The sequence below is a fragment of the Eretmochelys imbricata genome, chromosome 4 (assembly GCF_965152235.1).
Source record: "Eretmochelys imbricata isolate rEreImb1 chromosome 4, rEreImb1.hap1, whole genome shotgun sequence".
In the NCBI taxonomy this organism is placed as follows: domain Eukaryota; kingdom Metazoa; phylum Chordata; order Testudines; family Cheloniidae; genus Eretmochelys; species Eretmochelys imbricata.
In genome coordinates this window covers 54,776,128-54,794,287 of record NC_135575.1, presented here as the reverse complement: position 1 = coordinate 54,794,287, position 18,160 = coordinate 54,776,128, and the positions used below count along the sequence as shown (strand labels likewise).

Genomic DNA, 18,160 nt, shown 5'->3' with positions numbered 1-18,160 from the left:
AATTGCAGGTCCCAACCTGATTGGGAGCACTGGGCACTAAACTGTGGTCTCTTGGGTACGGGGTGATGCATGTGTTCACTGCATTATCGTATGTTTAATGTTGTCCAACTACTGGGCAGACAGCTCAGCAGGCAAAAGAGTGTTTACACAACACATTTTTCATGTTATTTATGAAGCTCCTCCTACTAATATGACTAGATAGATTATCTGTAAGGATGTAATTGTTCTAAAGCCATTATTGATTAAATGCTGAGATGAGTTATTTTTTTCAGAAACTGCCACTGGAACAAGCTTAGGCTGTACTTGCTGTCAGCCGAGCAGTGTTGTTTTTGTGTCTTCCCCTAAATTCCTCTCCCAGCTGGGTTCTTTCATATTTCAGCATTAAAATAGATTCTTCCTAATTAGACAAATCTCTGTCATGATAATCATCTTGAGAACTTGCGTGGTATTTTCATATCCTATATCTTTTTGCAAATCAGGCGTGTACTTTATAATTTTTCAAAATTGTAACTCACTGAATAGCTCCTTTAACTGGCAATTGTCTCCTATAACTAGTAATTAGTGTCCTGTCAGTTGCTATCAGTAGGCATTAGTGTTCAACTGCTGACATCAGCAAATTCATCATATCACTTATAATTGTGATATATATTTCTTTGAACTATCCAGTTATTAAGAAGGCTTTCTAAAGATAACATTTGCATGAAAGTGTATAAAGCAGATTTTAAAATCACACAAGCTAAATTACTACATACAAAGTAAGTCCACAGTCATAGACTTAGTTCTGGCACACACATCTATCATAAATCCATAAACAAGTCTGTGCTCCTTTCTGATTAGAGAATGGAGTTGTTTGGTCAAGGTTATGGAGAACATCTGTTTTAATGACAGCAGTTAGTACTAGAGCAGCACTCTGAGACCTCTCAGGTTTTGTGCTATCAGGGCCAAATCCTAAAGTTCTTTTTCAGTTTTTATTCACTCATAGGCATTAGCTTACCAGCAGTTTTGCCTTGAGTAAAAATTAAGTTTAAAAACTTCAGGACTTTGCCCTGAGTGTTTATAGAAGTTAGTACTCCTCTTTATAAATATCCTTTGATTAAAAATTACACAAAAAAATAAATACAGAAATCTAATCCCTAACAAAAACACCAGCTGAAAATAGTTTGTTTTTGAAATCTGGTCACTGAATTACCACAAGTATAAAATAGGACAGTATTTAGGTAGCAGTTTTCAATTATTTTCTGATGGAACTTAGATTCAACTGACCATATTAAAATATGAAGATAATGCTGTATTTTCTTATAGGTATAATGCAGAAAAATATAAACACATCAACTGTTGGTGCTGAAATGAGTGAGGAAATATAGTGATATACATTTACTCAGCTCCAGTTAAACCTCTCCCAAATCAAAAAAATCTCTTAAGAGCAGCATCCACTATTTTGATTCTATTCAGATGTTTTGCACTATACTAATGATTGATATACTTGCAAAACTTTTAACACTGAAAGCTAGTTAGCATAAACTAGATCCCAAATGATGCTACTCAACTTATCAGCCTTCAGGCTATACAGCCTATCAGGACCAAGATATAATAGCTGAAAAATTCAAAAACTTCCTAACAGCAAATATGCTAGTCTAATTCTACAACAGTTCAACATAGACTTTAAAAAGAATGTGTTCACTACCAAAAGATGTATATTAAAAGATGAAATATATTAATGTTCTGCATAGTTTTAAAGTGGCTATTTAAAAAAGAGAGAAGAAATCATCTATAAAGTACACCAAAAAAAGGTGATCTGTAAGAAACTCTCACCTTAGGCCCCACTCCAGCAATGAGTGCTGGCTACATGGGTCCTCAGTGACTTAATTTGGAGCTCTGCCTAGGTGCAGGGATCTGACTTTGTGGAGCTTATTATAGGATCAGGATCTAAATTACTAAATAAAAAACAAGCACATTGTTTTTCTTTTTTCATTAATGTATCTGTCTCAGGTTTTGTATAGCACCTAGTACCATGGTACATAAGCACTGAAATTAAATAAAACAATAATTCACCAAGTCTAAATAAAATCTCTCCGTCTTTAAATTACTTAAAGATGGAGAACTACTGTATTAAGAAAGTGTGTTACACATTGTACATAATGGGCCACATCCAGTCTGGACCCATTCAAGTCACTGAAGTTGCAGTTGCTTAGAATAGTTCTGAATTTGGCCTGCTTCATCAAAGGCAAAGCAATATATACATTTTTCTTTTCTGTTTTTTATTATTTTAAATGTGTATAACATTGATAATTCCCCACCCTCCCTCCCAGTTTCCATTCATCTCTCTCTCTCTCACTCTATTTTTTTGAATGAGCTATTTACCCTTTGGAAGTAAACAGAAGCAATTTAGACCAGCAAACAGTGTAGCTTTGTGGTAGTCAGTGTGCTACCAGCATTCTTCTTGGCCTGATCTAAAGTCCACTGAAGTCAATGGGGGTAGTCTTTTAATTGACTTCAATGGCCTTTGGATCAGGCCCCTTTTCAGTAGATCTTTCAATAAGCAGGTCTGTGAGCTGTAGGGGATGCTGCAGAGAAGTGCCTGAAGCACTGTTCAGAAGCTGAGCAGGGCCCTCTCCCTTCCTGGTCCTTGGCCTGCTAGGCTGCCATTTTACTACAAAACTTCTTAACTTTTTCACAAATGGATTTTTCAGACACTTTTCTTTGGTTCTTTCCTATCTTTTCATATTGTTGTAAGACACAATCCACACCTATGGCATATGCTTGCAAGTATATTGTGTTCCTGTGAGGCTAATGGCAGAGAAATACTAATAAAGACCTCCATAACAGAGTTTCCTGTCTACTGTTATACAGTGTTTCCAAATGGATAGAGGAAGTGCTATTTGTAAATGGGAAAGGAATTCAACTTCTCACCTGAGTCCTTGGTCTCTTCAGAGCAAAAGAGATACAACTGATTACATGCTCTAGAGCATGTAACTACTGATCATGGAGAGTAGTAAATAGTTTCAGCCTGATTCTCAAGTTATTTCTGGAGCTGAAGTTTTAATATGGAGAAAAAACTACGCTCATTTACCCCATCGCCCTATATATTCTGCAAGAAGGGAATAATTACTGCAGTAATTTTGTATTTTATTTGTCCATCATGAAATACTCTTATACCATCTTAATAATATGTTGCAATTACAGAGAACAGTAAGTATTCAAAAGGCAAATTTCATATTGCAGAAATGCTTAATGAAGAAAGAAAGAAAACTCCTTCTGATACTGGTTTAGAAATAGTATCCTATGCTAATCTGCAGAAAGGCCAGAAATGAAGATGGTTTAAATCAGATCTCATGACTAATACATGAAATCCAAATTTTCTTTAATTCCAGCTACATTTTAGAACTTGAGGTTTTTTTTTTTTTACCTTAAATAAATTATTCTGTATTGTTTTTGAAAAATATGGAATCAGAAGGACATTAGTGTTCTGGTTCCAATTAAAGCATGGCTTGTGCTGCTAGCTAATAATAAAATAGGATATTTAGCTAAAATATTTCATTGAATACTATTGTGTCTGTGAAATGGTTTAAAACCAGGTTCCTGGGATGTTATTTTTGATCCGTTAATCATCAGTGCTGAATATGGAGGCATCCACTGTTCGCTTGGAAAAATGTTTCTGCTCAAGGTGTCATGTTTCTTTCCTTGTTTTAAAATAGAAAGTTCAGATGTCTTTATTGGAGGGTCAGCATTCCTTGTTTTAATTGCATTCATTGTTCAGCAATTTGAACATAAGAGGGACATAAATCACAAACAATTTTTGAATTGTTTACTACTTGTTTTGTATTGTGTTTGTCCACTACAGATTGTGCAGAGTTGTGTATTTCCTCCAGTTCTAGTCCATGAAATCTGCAATCTTTTTGCTTGCGTTATTTGCTGTTAATTACTTCTGCTGTCAATTGCCTTTAAGGTCCACAACATTTTATTAACATCTGTTATCATTCTAACCTAATAGCCTGTGTATTTAATCTTGAATATTTCTGGGGCAAATATACCTGGGTTTTAAGAATAAATAATTTTCTTCTAGTTGCCCTCATTTGTATCCCCCATTAGCTCAGTGCAGGTTATCTCCTATATCTTCCTAGGAGGGGACAGAGTTTCATTAAGTGTCTATTCCCCCTGACTATTTTTTTAAAGGAGGGGAAGTGGATGGGGGTGTGTGTGGAGAGACGACTTTGTTGCTTGGATCGTTTTAAAAAACATTCGCTTATTTACCTTTTCCTTCCCACATGGATGGGGACGATAGACAACGGCTGCGAAACTCCAGTGTTTCTGCGTGGTCATGCACAAGTTCTGCAATATAATGCATAAATGTATAACAACTTGGGCTTGCTTGAGACAGTAGGTTGCACTGAATAAGGGAATCAAGCACAAAGGCACATTCTCACACAGAGGTCAGAAGTTGATTGAGGGCCCTGCAATCCCCCTCCCCTCCCATATCTTTCTTGTTTCTGGCAGCCCTGGTTTCTCGTCTAGTGCAAGGTAATAAGTACTAAATGTGGGGGGAATTAGATGGGGGATTGCCATGTCCGCTCCTGCTGGGTTGGAGTCCGCACCGGGTTTTGCACCTTGTCCCCGGGTCTGCCTCACGGCCTGGAGGAGCTGCTGCTGTGTTTACTGAGAGCTCTTGTCCTGATATCACTCCGCTGGCATGGAGGAGGAGGAGGTGGAGGAGGAGAGCACTTGATCATTGTGATGGTGGCAGCAGGAGCAGCAGCAAGCAAAGCAAAGCAAAGCATTAGGCTGTATCAGCTCGGCGATTTGCAAAGACTTTTGCGATCCACTTTTTCAGATCGCCCGGATTGTTCATGTGTTTACTTCCCCCACCCTGAGGATTTGCTATTTAGGTTCCTGTTGAAATGCAACTGAGCAGCCAAAGTACTCTGAGAACACGGTGCGGCATAAACACCAAAACTTTTTTCTGGAAGGAAAATACAATAAGAAAGCAGCTTTGCCTGTCTTTTGATGCTGTGGAGTGTGAGTGCGTGTGTTGTGTGTGACCAGCGTATGCCTTTGCTGGATGTGTGTATGTGTTTGTGTGTGCATGCATGTGGAAGGGTGCGTGTGTTTCTCTCTATATTTATACATGGGGAGAGAAGTCTTTGGCAAAATCTCCGGAAAACTCCTGGAATTTATTTTGAAATAATGGATTATAAGAAAGAAAAGGGAGGGCAGGAACTGATCTGAGCTCTCTTGGAGTTTGCAACCCGAATTGCTGCTGCTCACTTTGTTGTGATTCTTTTTACGGTTGTGTATGTGGTGATGATAACCTTTTAGCACTTTTTTCTTTTGCTCTTTTATATAAATACTGGAGATTTTCGTAGAGGATCGGCTGGGGGAAGAGAAAAACATTCACCTGGGATCGCTCTTTCCCTTCTACTTGTTGGTGTTTCCCCCCATGGTTCACTAAAAAGTATCACCTCAGGACCCCAGAGGAGGCTGCGTGTGTGTGTGTGTGTGTGTGTGTGTGTGAAAGGGAGGATAAAAAGTTCTTCCAAAATAGTGTGCCCGGGGAAGAGGATGGGGGATTTTGCAGCCCCCGCTGCTGCCGCGAATGGCAGCAGTATTTGCATCAACAATAACCTGAACAGCGGCCTCAGCGGGGCTGGTGGTGCCGGTATCGGGGTTAATAACACTCCCCACGGTCCTCCTGCTGCTGCTCCCAGTAACAATACTAATAGCGGCGGCGGCGGCGGCATTCCCAAGCACAGCACCGTGGTGGAGAGGCTGAGGCAGCGCATCGAGGGCTGCAGGAGGCACCATATCAACTGCGAGAGCAGGTACCAGCAAGCCCAGGCGGAGCAGCTGGAGCTGGAACGCAGAGACACGGTGAGCCTCTACCAGAGGACCCTGGAGCAAAGGGCCAAGAAATCGGGCACCGGCGGCGGCGGGAGTAGCAAACAGCAGCATCAGAGCAAACAGCAGCAAGATGCTGAGTCTGCCACGGCCGAGCAGAGGAACCACACTCTGATCATGGTAAGGGACGGGGATGGGGCTGTCGCTGTCCGCTCGGAGTTACTGACTGGGTTGAACAGGAGCTATGACTGGGGTGGTGGGGGGGATGGAGAGGGGCTTGGCTAAAGCAAAGAGAGGAGAGTAAAGTTTACTCTTATGCAGTGAGGCACAGGACCCAAGCGTTCTTCGCACAGTGCAAGTCGGAGAAATGTTGGGGCTGGTAAGAGCTGGCTGAGACTCTTAAGACTGTAAAAATAAGTGGGGAGGGGAAACTTTCCCATGATAGCTGAGACCATGATTCGCTTTCAGATGAAAAATATTTCTAAAATAACACTGCTCCACCCTCCAAAACCCACCCAGGTTATTAGATCCACTACGGGAAGGGGAAATTGACATAGCTCTTCCCTGCAGGAAGAATTAGTCCAGAAGAAGAGAAGGGGAAGAGTATGGAGCATGTAATGGACCAGCCCCTGGGGTTTTACAAAGTCTTAAGAGTTTTGTGAATCAGCTTTGAAATGGGAGCGAAAAAGTAAGTGTGTGTGTATGTGTGCGTGCGTAGATGCTGGCTGCTTGTTTAAACCCAGCAGAAGGGGAAGGTAAGAGATGGCTTTCCCAGGCTGGAGACAACAGGCAGAAAAGTTGGCAGGTTTCTCGCCTCCGCTGCCAGACAGGGTGCAGGAGCCCAAGTCCCTTCAGCAGCAGCCGCCACTCAGCTGAATATCGTGCTAAAGTTTCCTTGTGTTTAAGAGGCTTAGCGCACAGCGAAGGGGGCGGGCGCTGAGCTGCCAGGAGTGTAACTACAAGCAGGAAGTGGAGTTTCCCACTCCCAGCCTGCCCGGGTGAGGAGTAATAACAGGGGTGCTGGGGAGCGCGGGACCTGGTCTCGGGCTGAGTGAGAGCAGGGGTTTGCTGCGAGCCCCCCCGCGTGTGCCCGGTGACAGTCCGCACTTTTAATGAGCGCCTGAGCGTGAATCTGCGCTGCCGGGCGCAGCCGCGCGGGGAGACGCGCCCGCGTTAGCCATTCGGCGGCGGGCGGCTGCTCCTCGCATGGCGCTGGCCGGCTCTCGGGAGAGCGGCGGAGGGAGCCGCGATCACGCCGCGCGGTTTACAAGCCGCTCACGTCCCGCCCCTGCCCTGGGAGGCTCCGGCGGTGGCAGTGACAAAGCGGGGGCAGGGCGGGGCCGCCGCGCTCCCCGGCGCCCCACACGTGAAGAGGGACCATTTGTTTATCTTGGGCTGTACCAAGCCCTCCCCGCCTCCCCCCCGGTCCCCGAGCCCGTGCCAGCCCGCGGGCAGCCCCTTCCCGCCCCCGCTGCCCAGCCCGCCGGCCGCCTCCCTCCCAGCGACCGAGACGCTTTGTCCGCCCCACGGCCCGCTGGATAAGCAGCCGGAAAACGAGGAGGTGGAGGAATTAACCCTCCCCCCGCCCGGCATGACCCAACAGCGGCCGCCCCCGCCGCCGTGTGTCCCAGGGAAGCGCTCCCCAGGCAGCCCGGCGGGCCCGGCTCGGGGGCGGGGGTGCGCCTGGGAGACAGACACGCACCCGCTGTCTCCCCACGGCCCAGAGCGTCCCAGGACAGCGTCAGTCAGTCCCGTGTCCCCCCGACCTGGGGGAGCACGTACAGGGGACAGCCGGGAAGATCCAGAGAGACACACAGGGAGAGGCTCTTGCTTTGCAAACAGGAAGCTGAAAAGCCTCACGGACCCAGTGTAGCTTTCCTGATACCACCAGAAATACACAACCATGTCTCTGTAAACCCTCCTCCCCTTCCTCCGGGTCTCCTCCTGGCCACAGGCTTCGGGCTCTTAAATACTCGGTTAATTCGATTCCCCCTCTGCTCAGCTGTGGAGTTTATGTTGTTTCCTGTAAAAGAGTCTCCCTAGACCCTAGGGTTTGGTTTGTCTTTCGCAAAACACACTCTCCATTTTGCAGGTCCAGAGGCTGTGGAAGGGGTTTTAACCTCAGAGGGTAGGAGTCTTTTCTGGGGGTTCCTGACACCAGAAAACTATGATGTAGGAGGTTGGTTGTGCAAACATTGTGATCAAAATTAGTGTCTGACCTCTCTTGACTGGGTTCTTAGGCACCTAGGTTGTAGCAACTCCCTTCCCAAAAGTACACGAAAGCACCAAACCTTTGGGTTTTCATTTATGCTTATTTGGTTTTGCATGGAATATATAGGATAGAAATAAAAAAGGGTGTTTTGATAATTGTGAAAGTCGTGACACCCAGCAAAAAGCTAAGAAACTCCGTTGCAGCCCACACTCATAACAACTTGTTTCATGATGGAAAACTTAAAAAGAAAGAGTGGCTTAATGTAGTGATGGAGTTAGCTATTAAATCCATTGTTAAGATAAAGATGTGTTTTTCTGTTAAATCATATAATTTAAATGTTTTTATGTGCAATATTTTAAAAAGATAAATTTGAACATATTTGCTAAAATGTTCTTGTCAAGTTAAACATTTGTAGAGAATTGTTATGGCAAAGAGTAGGGACAAATTCTGCTTTGTTTCACTCACAGAATATTATTGCTGGTGAGTTTTGCCCAAAGACTGAAAATACACTGTGGTCTGTAGTATGTGTAATATGCACATTAAAGAGTTAGATTTTCTATCTGATAAATTGATCCTTTCAAAGCTACTTTTCAAACTTTAAAATCTTTGTTTAGAGATGTGTGTGTGTGTGTTTCAGTTGTGCAGAAAATAGTTAATACTATCAAATAATCACTTGCCAAGTTCATGTTTCATATGTGTGACATATTTTTAGTTACAAAAACTACACAAAGTTGTTTAGGGTTTGATTTTTGTTGTTGGCATGTGAAAACAGGTAAACTGATTTTTTTTCTTTAAATGTGTTACTCCCTTACTCTCATTTGGAATTTAAGTTTTAAATCTTTTTAAAAATAGGAGTTTACAGCAAAAACACTGACATAATCTCGCGTCTCACCTAATATTTTACAGTGTAGCACTATCTTTACACAGAGCCATTATTCAGTTCAGCCCTTAGATTAGGCTGCAGATTTTGAACGTGATGCAGTCATTAGAGAAATGAACAACTAGGATCAAGTAATAAACAAATGCAAGAGGGAACAGTATTTCTGTCTTGTTGCTATTATTGTTTTTTTGTTCTTCTGGTCACTTAAAAAAATCTCTCTCTCTTATCAAGTGAGGGAGACAGTCCAAGGAGAACTAGTAATTTTCAGTGTGTTTCTCTCCCCTTCTTTCTTTGCAAGTTCACAGACATTGGGGGAAGGGAGAAAGAGAGATTGTGTTGGTTTAAGGCTGTTAGGAGGTAGCCTGGGCCCCATCAAGCCCTCCCACTAGGTGGTGCTGACACATACACCGATCTGCCCTTCAGCAAGCTGGGCAGCAAATGTCAAGGTTTTAAAAGGAGTGTTGCCATTTAAAGACATGCATCCTGATTTTATTCTTTTGAGGGGAATAAGAATTATTGAACATTTAAGATGCTTCTCATCCCCACCCCCACAATTTACACCAAAACACCCTATTCCTAAACTCAAGGGAGGAATTATGCCATTTCCAATGTTCAGAGATTTTGTGTCCACTGAAGAGTAGCTATGACTGAATGGCTATTTTAAAATAGTAACAAGGAACAGAGGAGTATAGAAGTGACCATACTGGATTAGATCAGTGGTCTATCTAGATTAGTATCCTGTCAGCAATAGGGGCCAGTCCTTGATGCTTCTGAGGAGGTGTACAAAAGGGGTCTGGAATAAACTTGTGCCAGGGCAAATCTCTTAACCCCAAATACTGTAGCTAGAAGTTATCTTATGCCCTGGAACATGAGAAGTAGAAAATAGTTATGGTAACTGGGAGGGAGCAGAGGTACACAGTTTTCACTGGATGAATTTGGGCTACGAAGTCTCTTAAGTCTTATTGACAACTTTGTTTTTTAAATGTACTTAATTTGGGTAGAACAGTATATAGATGTGAAATTCAGACACCATATGTAGGCATTAAATAGATAATGAAAAATCTGGACTCCCACAAAATGTTAAATTATTTGTAAATGGATGAAAGTACTTTTTCTTTTTCCCAATTCAACCTGGCTTAAGGCCAAAGTTGTTTTCTGTGCCTCTGAGCTGGATTATTTGAATGCCGTACTAGTTAGCTTTTCAAAGAATGTACTGGGGAAAATTGCAACCCATCCAAAACTCTGCTGCTCATCTTCAGACTGGTTCCAGGAAACATCAACACATTATTCCAGTTCTTTGTGAGCTAATCTGCCTGCCCATTTCCCACTGCATTAGCTGCAAGATTCTTCTGGCTCTTCATTGTTATTTAGTGACCTTTGTTCAGTGTTACATACCATCTTGAAATCCCTACCAAGTTAAACCACCTCTGTATCTGATCCCATTGTACTGCTGTTCTTGGAGGATGGGTTTATAATTTGTTGTCCATTGAAATGCCACTCCCATAACTATCACGTTGACTTTCTTATACTCATTTATTAGAACCTTAACTTTACACTGGGGCTTAAGTGTGTTGAGGTTTACTTTGTCCTAGTTTTAAAGTCCTTGAAGACCTTTTTTATTAAAATAAGCTGTATATATCTAACATTATTGATTCATTATTATCATATTGACAAGTTCCTATTCCAAAGACTGACATCTAAGAATCAAAGAAGACGCGGCACTAGAATTAAACATCATAACACAAAATGTTATTCAGATCATAGAAATTCGTGACAGAAGTCAAATGACCCTTTAGATCATCTTTTTTATTTCCCTGCCAAGACAGACTATGCCAGTTCAGGGTTAGTTTAGAGCTAGTGTAAACATGACTTATAAATACAACATCTTCCAATACTGTTTTTTCACACTCCCTCGGACAGTGCATTGCTAACAGAAGTTAAAAATCTTGTCACTCTTCCACCTGGGGTACAGGAGATGAGCAGGCTCACTGTTTCAGCTGACATAGCATAGGAGCAAAATGATAGGCACAAAAACATAAGGATCAGGTTAGTTGTTGAAGGGGCTCTCTGCCTATTTTGGAAGTATTCCATCACTAAAGAGGAGAATTTTTCCAAGAGGACTTTTCCTCTTGTTGAATTGGAATTTGAAAATCAGGACTTCCTTGTTTATCTTTGTGATGTTTCTGTAGATATCAGTGTTAGTAGAGCGGATAACTGTTAAACACTGCAAACGATTGCTTTCAATACTTGTAGGCAAGTTTGTTTTTTAAACATATATCTGTTACATTAAACATTTGTGTGTGGGCATGTACACACACACCTCCTCTTTGAATCTTGATTTTTTTTCCCCCTCATGTTGTAATATAATTTATTAAACTTGCTTCAGGGTACTAGCTATATGCAATTTACACTACAGGAATTGTACGTTTCTCAACCTCACACAGATGAAAATGAAGAGCAGACATTTTCCACAGAAAATCAAATGCTGCAGTCTTTTCTCAGTCTTTACTCAGTGATGACTAAGTAGGAACTTCAAGATTAAGTCAATGCTAGACATAATGAGCCATATTCGCTTTCACTTTTGCTGGGGTAATTCAGAAGTAAGGTCTGGTCTACACTAAAAAGTCAGGTCAACCCAGATATGTCAATCAGGGTAGTGCAAAATCCACACCTTACAGCGACATAGTTAAGCCAACCTAACCTCCAGTGCAGACAAGTGCTCGGTCAATGGTAGAATTCTTCCATCAACCTAGCCACTGCCTCTTGGGGAGATGGATTAACTACAGTAATAGGAGAACCCCTCCCATTGGCATAGTAGTGTCTACACTGAAGCACTATAGTGGTGCAGCTGCAGCTGTGCCACTGTAGTGTTTCAAGTGTATACAAGCCCTAACTCTACTGAAGTCAGTGAAATTACACTGGTAAAACTGGTGTAAGAGCAGAATCAGGCTCACGGTCAGCAGTGCTCCTTCATTTAATTTGCAGCAGGGAAAGAGTGATTGTACTATTGAAGTAGAACTCATTTTGATATTTCTCAAAGGGTGGATTTTAATTTCTTTCTCTAGCGGCTCCTGTGTCGGACCCAGAGTTATCCCACCCTCTCCCAGTTTTTCTTCTCCATCTCGTACCCCCTTACACTTGATGCCCCTGTGTGATCATCACCTGTTGGGGCAGGAGGAGTGGACAGGATCTCCTGTTGAAGCTAGTTGGCACAACAGGCTTTCGCGTAACAGCTGGACAGGATGGCTGTTTAGACTGATGCTGGGCAGTGCCTCAAGTCTTCTAGCCACTTGTGGCCTTGTCCACACTATGATAGAAAAGGTATTTTTAAAATATATTAGCTAACATGTTTTAACTCACATGTTTATAAATCCTAGTGTAGACAAAGCAAGCTGTATTTTAATGTGTTAGCTCAGGGGTGGCCAACCTGTGGCGCCGGAGCTGCATGCGGCTCTTCAGAAGTTAATATGCAGCTCCTTGCACAGGCACCGACTCCGGGGCTGGAGCTACAGGTGCCAACTTTCCAGTGCTCACTGTTCAACCCCTGCCTCTGCCACAGGCCCTGCCCCCACTTCACCCCCTTCCCCGAGTCTGCCGCGCCCTTGCTCTTCTCCTCGGCCCCCAGAACCTCCTGTATCCTGTGTGAGGCACAGGGAGGAAGGGGAGGCGCTGATTGGTGGGACGGCTGACAGGCGGGGCGGGGGAGCTGAGGGGGGCTTCTGACATAATACTGTGGCTCTTTGGCAATGTACATTGGCAAATTCTGGCTCCTTTGCAGGCACAGATTGGCCACCCCTGTGTTAGCTGGTCATGGTGAACCCTAGGCTTCAACTTGATCAGATAGCGCATGTTAAAAGTATTGTATGCAAGAGAGTTTTAGGCTTTGTCTAGACTAAAAAGAGTGGCTGAGCTCGGGCTGAGGCCACAATTAAACATACTAAAATTGAGCTAAAGGTCTTACCGTTTATATGTGATTGGAAAATTGGTCAAATTTAGGTTTCACTTAGCTACCTTGTGTTATGCTAAGCCTGATCTAAATTTAATCTTTACCTTAGTACAGACAAGACCCCAGAACACATTAGTTACAATGTGCTAGCTGACAACACACCTTTTGTCCTAGTCAAGTAAAACCCTACATTTTACTATGTTTCAGTTTTCAGAGTGTGCACATGCCTTTCCATTCTTTCACATAGACACTGGGATTTTCGGAGGGTCTTTAAAAGTCATTGAAGATGTCAGAGTTAAATTTCACTTAAACAAAACAAGACACTAAGGGTACATCTAAGCTGAATACTTCTTTTGGCGGTGTGCAGGGTACATACATGCATAGCCCCCCAGCTCAGGTATAGATAGCAACATAGACCGTGAGGCATAGCTTAGGTGAGAAAAGACATGCCTGAAGGGTGGTGTGTATGTACCCGAGTTCATACTGTATACAGCTCTCTACTTCCCTAAGCCGTGCCTTCCATCTTACATGGCTCTTCTTTATAGCATCCTACTGCTGGAATCTTTCTCCAGAAAAGACTCCCTCAGAGGGGAAAGACTTTGGCAATGGGGAGATGGCAATGGGAAAAGGCTCTGGGAGCTGCTGAAGCCTTTCCTTGCTGCCTCCCCTCTGCTAGAACCTTTCACTGACACGTACAGCTACACAGCTCAGTGAGGAAACACACCTGCTTTGCACTGTGGCATGTAGCTACACGTACTTTACACGTGTGTAGTGTAGACATCTATGCTGCTATTGTTACCTGTGCTAGCTAGATCAAAACTAGATCAAAGCTAGCATGGGTATGCCTATCCATCCTACAGTCACACCTTTCTTTTGCAGTGTAGCCAACACCCTAAGATTTGAGCATATGTTGTATAACATTTTGTTATCTATGCTTTAGTAGGTGTGATTTATATGAGAGAGATGCTTTGGTCTAGTGGTTCAAGCACAGGTCTGAGAGCCAGACTTTCATTCCCTACAGAGCAAGATTAATAAATTCTGCTGCTTTGAGGTGTGAGACTTGATATGTCCAGTCCTGGGCCACAGCCAAAAAGCACTGACTGACCAGTAACAGATTTCAAGTCTAAGATTTAGCAAACCATCAAGATGAGAAGCATGCCATATACTCAATGGGAATTTGAGAATTTCAGCTCTTCAGTGCTATACGGGTATTTGTTTCTAGCCCTTGTTTGTTTAGATAGCTAATCATAACATCATATCATTGTGATTACTCTCTTGCTTCCGTACCACTCACTTCAGTTCCAAAATTATTTTAGCAGTTGCTTCTATATCCCAAAGATCACTAGAGCTAGAAACCAGTGCTGTAGTTGTTTGCCTTCTGCAAGGTTGAAACCCAGTTTTTAAATGGGCTAAGCTAAATCATCTGTGTTTAATTCTTTGACAGTTCAAAAGATATCAGCTGCTGAAATCTTGTCCTAACTGACATGGTGGGAGACACACAAGATGATACTGTATCAAATTATCTTGGTGTCTGATATTTTATAATCTAGGCCCATTTTTGATGAACCACCACAAATACTGTCAGGGCCAGTACACTTCTCTGAACATAGGTCCTGAAAGGAAAAATGGATCCTTGTGGCTCTGCCACTAAACTCTCTGTGTGACATTGGGCCAGTCACATACACGCTGGTGAATAGTGAGGCTCCATGTGCCATTATTTTGGTTAAGGATTCATGATTATTTTCATTTCCTTTTCTGTTTGGTTGTGTCTGTGTATGTACAGTCCTTTAAATATGTTGATGAAGGCACTTGTGTTGTTTCAGCCTTGGGGTATGTTCCATTTGAATATTCTTTTTAGTTAAAGCACTCAGAGACTTTCAGGTATGAGCATCTAAATAACTAAAAAAGTATCACTGAACACTTACTGTAGCTCTCATTTTCTTTTGAAGGTGACATAAAAGTCTGTAGGATACTAATTATTTTTCACCATGAATACATGTATTTCTAAACTTGGTGTTGGTTGCATACTTATTGCTGGATGCTATTTGTTGGACTAGCAAGAGACTGTAGAGTCCCACCTGTTTTAATAACTGCTTAACAATCAAAGAACAAATAACACAAAATGTTTAATATTTTAATATTAGGTATACCAGTTTTTCATTCTATTTTGCTAATGTTAAACTATTTTAGGAAGTGGTTTATGATCGCTCCCTCAGGGTCCTTACACTGCTCATGTCAGAGATGACATCACATCAGCCACCAACATCAATAGCCTCAGAAGTGCCAAATGTAATTGAAAGCTTAAAAATATCATACATTTTTTACCTTCTGAAGTTTTAAACTCTTGGGCTGAACAAACAAGATATAGTTTCCCTTTAAGATTGCCCCCTTTTATAGTCACTTTACTGCATCACATAAAATGTAGATTGACATGGGTATAGGAGTGTCTCAGCAGGTTTAATTGACCTGGTGATAAATGGTGATAAAAATGGGTCCAACTATGAGAACCTTCTGTCTACAATTTGGTTCCCCTGAGCATTTACACTGATGCTGCTAAACTGGTGATAGCAGACCTGGCCTTTGCTGTCTGCCTTTAGTATTTTCCATACAACCCCAGAACACACAGCGTAAAAGGGAAGTTTTAGCATATGACTTTAAAAATAACGGAACTTGGTTTTTTGTAACATATGGAATGTGCAGAATATGTCCTACTTTTCCTGTAAAATGTAATTTTTCAAGACTGCTTTCCTCAAGGGTAGGAGGGTATTCCCCATCCCTATGTTGCAATGCTCAGCATTGCGGTACCTGACTTATCACAGGAACAACTCTGTAGTCCACAGAGACTGAGTTAGGTGCCTAGACTTCTATACAACCAATGGAGAGGATAGGTGCCTAGGAACGGGATCCACAAACCCAGCAAAGCAGGCGGGAAGCTGCCTAAACTAGCCAATGGGAGATGCTAAGCCTTGCCCTTTCATGGAGATAGGCACCTAAGTTTGGGCTGCAGGGAGGTGCCTATCTGTGCTAGTGATCCATGAACTGGGGGAAGATCGGCTCTCAGCTGCCTAAGTTGCGTATATAGTCTGAAACGAAATGTGGGGGGGGGCCAGGGGACCTCCCTTATAACCTGTAGCCTAGTGGATAGGGTACTCACTCAGGATGTGGGAGACCCCCTGGTTCAAGCCCCCCGATCCAGAGGGAGAGAAAGGATTTTCCCCCTCTGAGACGAGTGCCCGAACCACTAGGCTAGAGAGTCATTCTAACTTGTTCATTGTCCCAATTAATATTTCATTATTCAATTAAAGTGAAACAACTAATAGAGATTGAGGGAGATTCACATCAGCATATTCCATATTTTAGTAGTTAGGGCATTCATCTGGGAGGTGGCTGATGCCTGTTCAAATCCCTTTACCCCCTCAGGAAAAAGGGGGCTTGAACTGGGAATCTCCCTAGGGTTGCCTAGGATTGGCTTGGAGTCTCCCAGAATTGGCACTGATCTCCTGGTGACAATTGAAAGCACTCCGGGAGATTTTGTAGGATATTTTAAGAAATATCATGTTGGGGGGGGAAATCTCCCGGAATAGCTTCAGTCAGAATAGCCTAAATCTCCCACATCCTGGGTAAGTACCCTGTCCATGAGGCTAAAGGTTATAAAGGAGCACGTCCTTGTCCCCTGAACTTGTCTGAGGGGTCCCATCTAGTAGATCGCCTCTGAGCACGCTTACTGGATCAGGCTCCCTCATGCGACTAGCAGCGTAGGTGGCTGAATGCCTGTCTTCCCCAGTTTGGGGTTTAGGTGAGAAATAGGCCTCCGGATGCCTATTGTGAGGTAGCAGTGCACATGCTTAGACGGGAGATAGGCGCCCAGATGCATAGCATGAGGCTGCTGAGGCATATGCCCAGAGACAAAAACTTAGGTGCTGAGTGAATTTAGGTGGCAGCTGGCCAGCCGTTCTGTGGATCACAGCGGTGCCTAAAAACAGGACTTAGGCCTAAACCTGCATATCTTTGTGGATCACACCCCATCTGCTTTAATTGCCCTGTATCACAGCCTCCATCTTTTTGGCAGTGGAGGACTGAACTAAATTACTGTCAGAGTCTGTCAGTGTTGCTCTAAAATTGGCTGAAGGAGTTGCTGTTGGGGTACGGGAGACTCACTCCTCCTACTTCCAGACTTCAGGCTCCTCTTCTGGTGCTCCAAGCAGCTGCCAGGCTGGAATATTTCATGGTTTATAAAATGATCATAGCTTCATTTTCCTCCAGGCTTTACATTAAAACAAACAAACAAATCAGTCCCTTAGACCGTACAATTAAGATTCTGTAGCTTGTCATCTTTTTGTTCCTTTTTTTTTGTAGCTTGGGAATATTTAGTGCCTGATCATACGTCCATTAAGCAACTGATTTCAGAATTTTCTTTGAGTAAGAACTACTAGATTGGGCCCTTACATTATATGAACCGTGGGACTTATCATTTAACATCAAAGAGCTAACATATATAGGTCCATTTTGTGCTCCCCTAACTTCTTTTCTCTTTTACTTTGGTTCACATTTCTAATCCATTGTGGTATTTTAGCTCTTTCTTCCAATGTGTAATCTACAGGAAAAAGGGAGGTGCTTATGGCAGATGACTGGCTAGAAAAGGCTTTATGCGTGTGTTTCTTTAATCACTTAACGTATTTCCTTACATCTTTGTGTGCAAATCAGCACCTAACTCAGGAGAGGAATTGTAACATTTCTATACTACTTCTTTTCATGCAGTGTTGTCCTCACTATTCTCTAGTGTTTGTTTAAGACAATGACCTTTTAAAAAGTAACTTAGCTAGGAATAATTGTGGCTGAACAGCAGAAAACAAAATTTAAATTTTAACAGTGAATTTCCAAAGTAGTTTATATTTATCAGTGAAGTGGGTGGCTGTGATTCTGGGTTCTAATTTCACTGTGTTCCGATCCAAATAATGATTGAGGCTGTTGGGGAAACTGTCACAAATTTAAATAATTCCATTTGAAAAGTTTGTTTTGGCAATTTGCATCTGTAGCCATAACATATATTTTTAATTTGCATTGACTCACGTAATGGTAACTTTGAAGTGCAGACTTCTGTAACTGAGTGACAGCCACATTGTTTGAGCTCAAAATTGGCTGAAACATTTCTGGCGTGTAATCCATGATTGGATTTGAAGTAATGGTTCAAAATAATCCCTAGCTCCTTCTATTAAGGTAAATTGGTTGGCTCAGCTTGGAGTCTGTAAATTAGGAAATATGTTTGATTTGGTTCCACCAGGTGTGTGGA

General features: G+C 42.5%; 1 protein-coding gene across 1 annotated transcript in view; it reads left to right on the top strand.

Annotated features, from left to right (window-relative positions):
- Nucleotides 1–4,695: 4,695 nt before the first annotated feature.
- MAML3 (mastermind like transcriptional coactivator 3) overlaps nt 4,696–18,160 on the top strand; it is a 354,680-nt gene continuing 341,215 nt past the window's right edge. Inside the window, exon 1 of the mRNA XM_077815259.1 lies at nt 4,696–6,012. Coding sequence (XP_077671385.1) covers nt 5,557–6,012 — 456 coding nt within the window. The 5' untranslated portion in view covers nt 4,696–5,556. The remainder of the gene's footprint in view (nt 6,013–18,160) is intronic.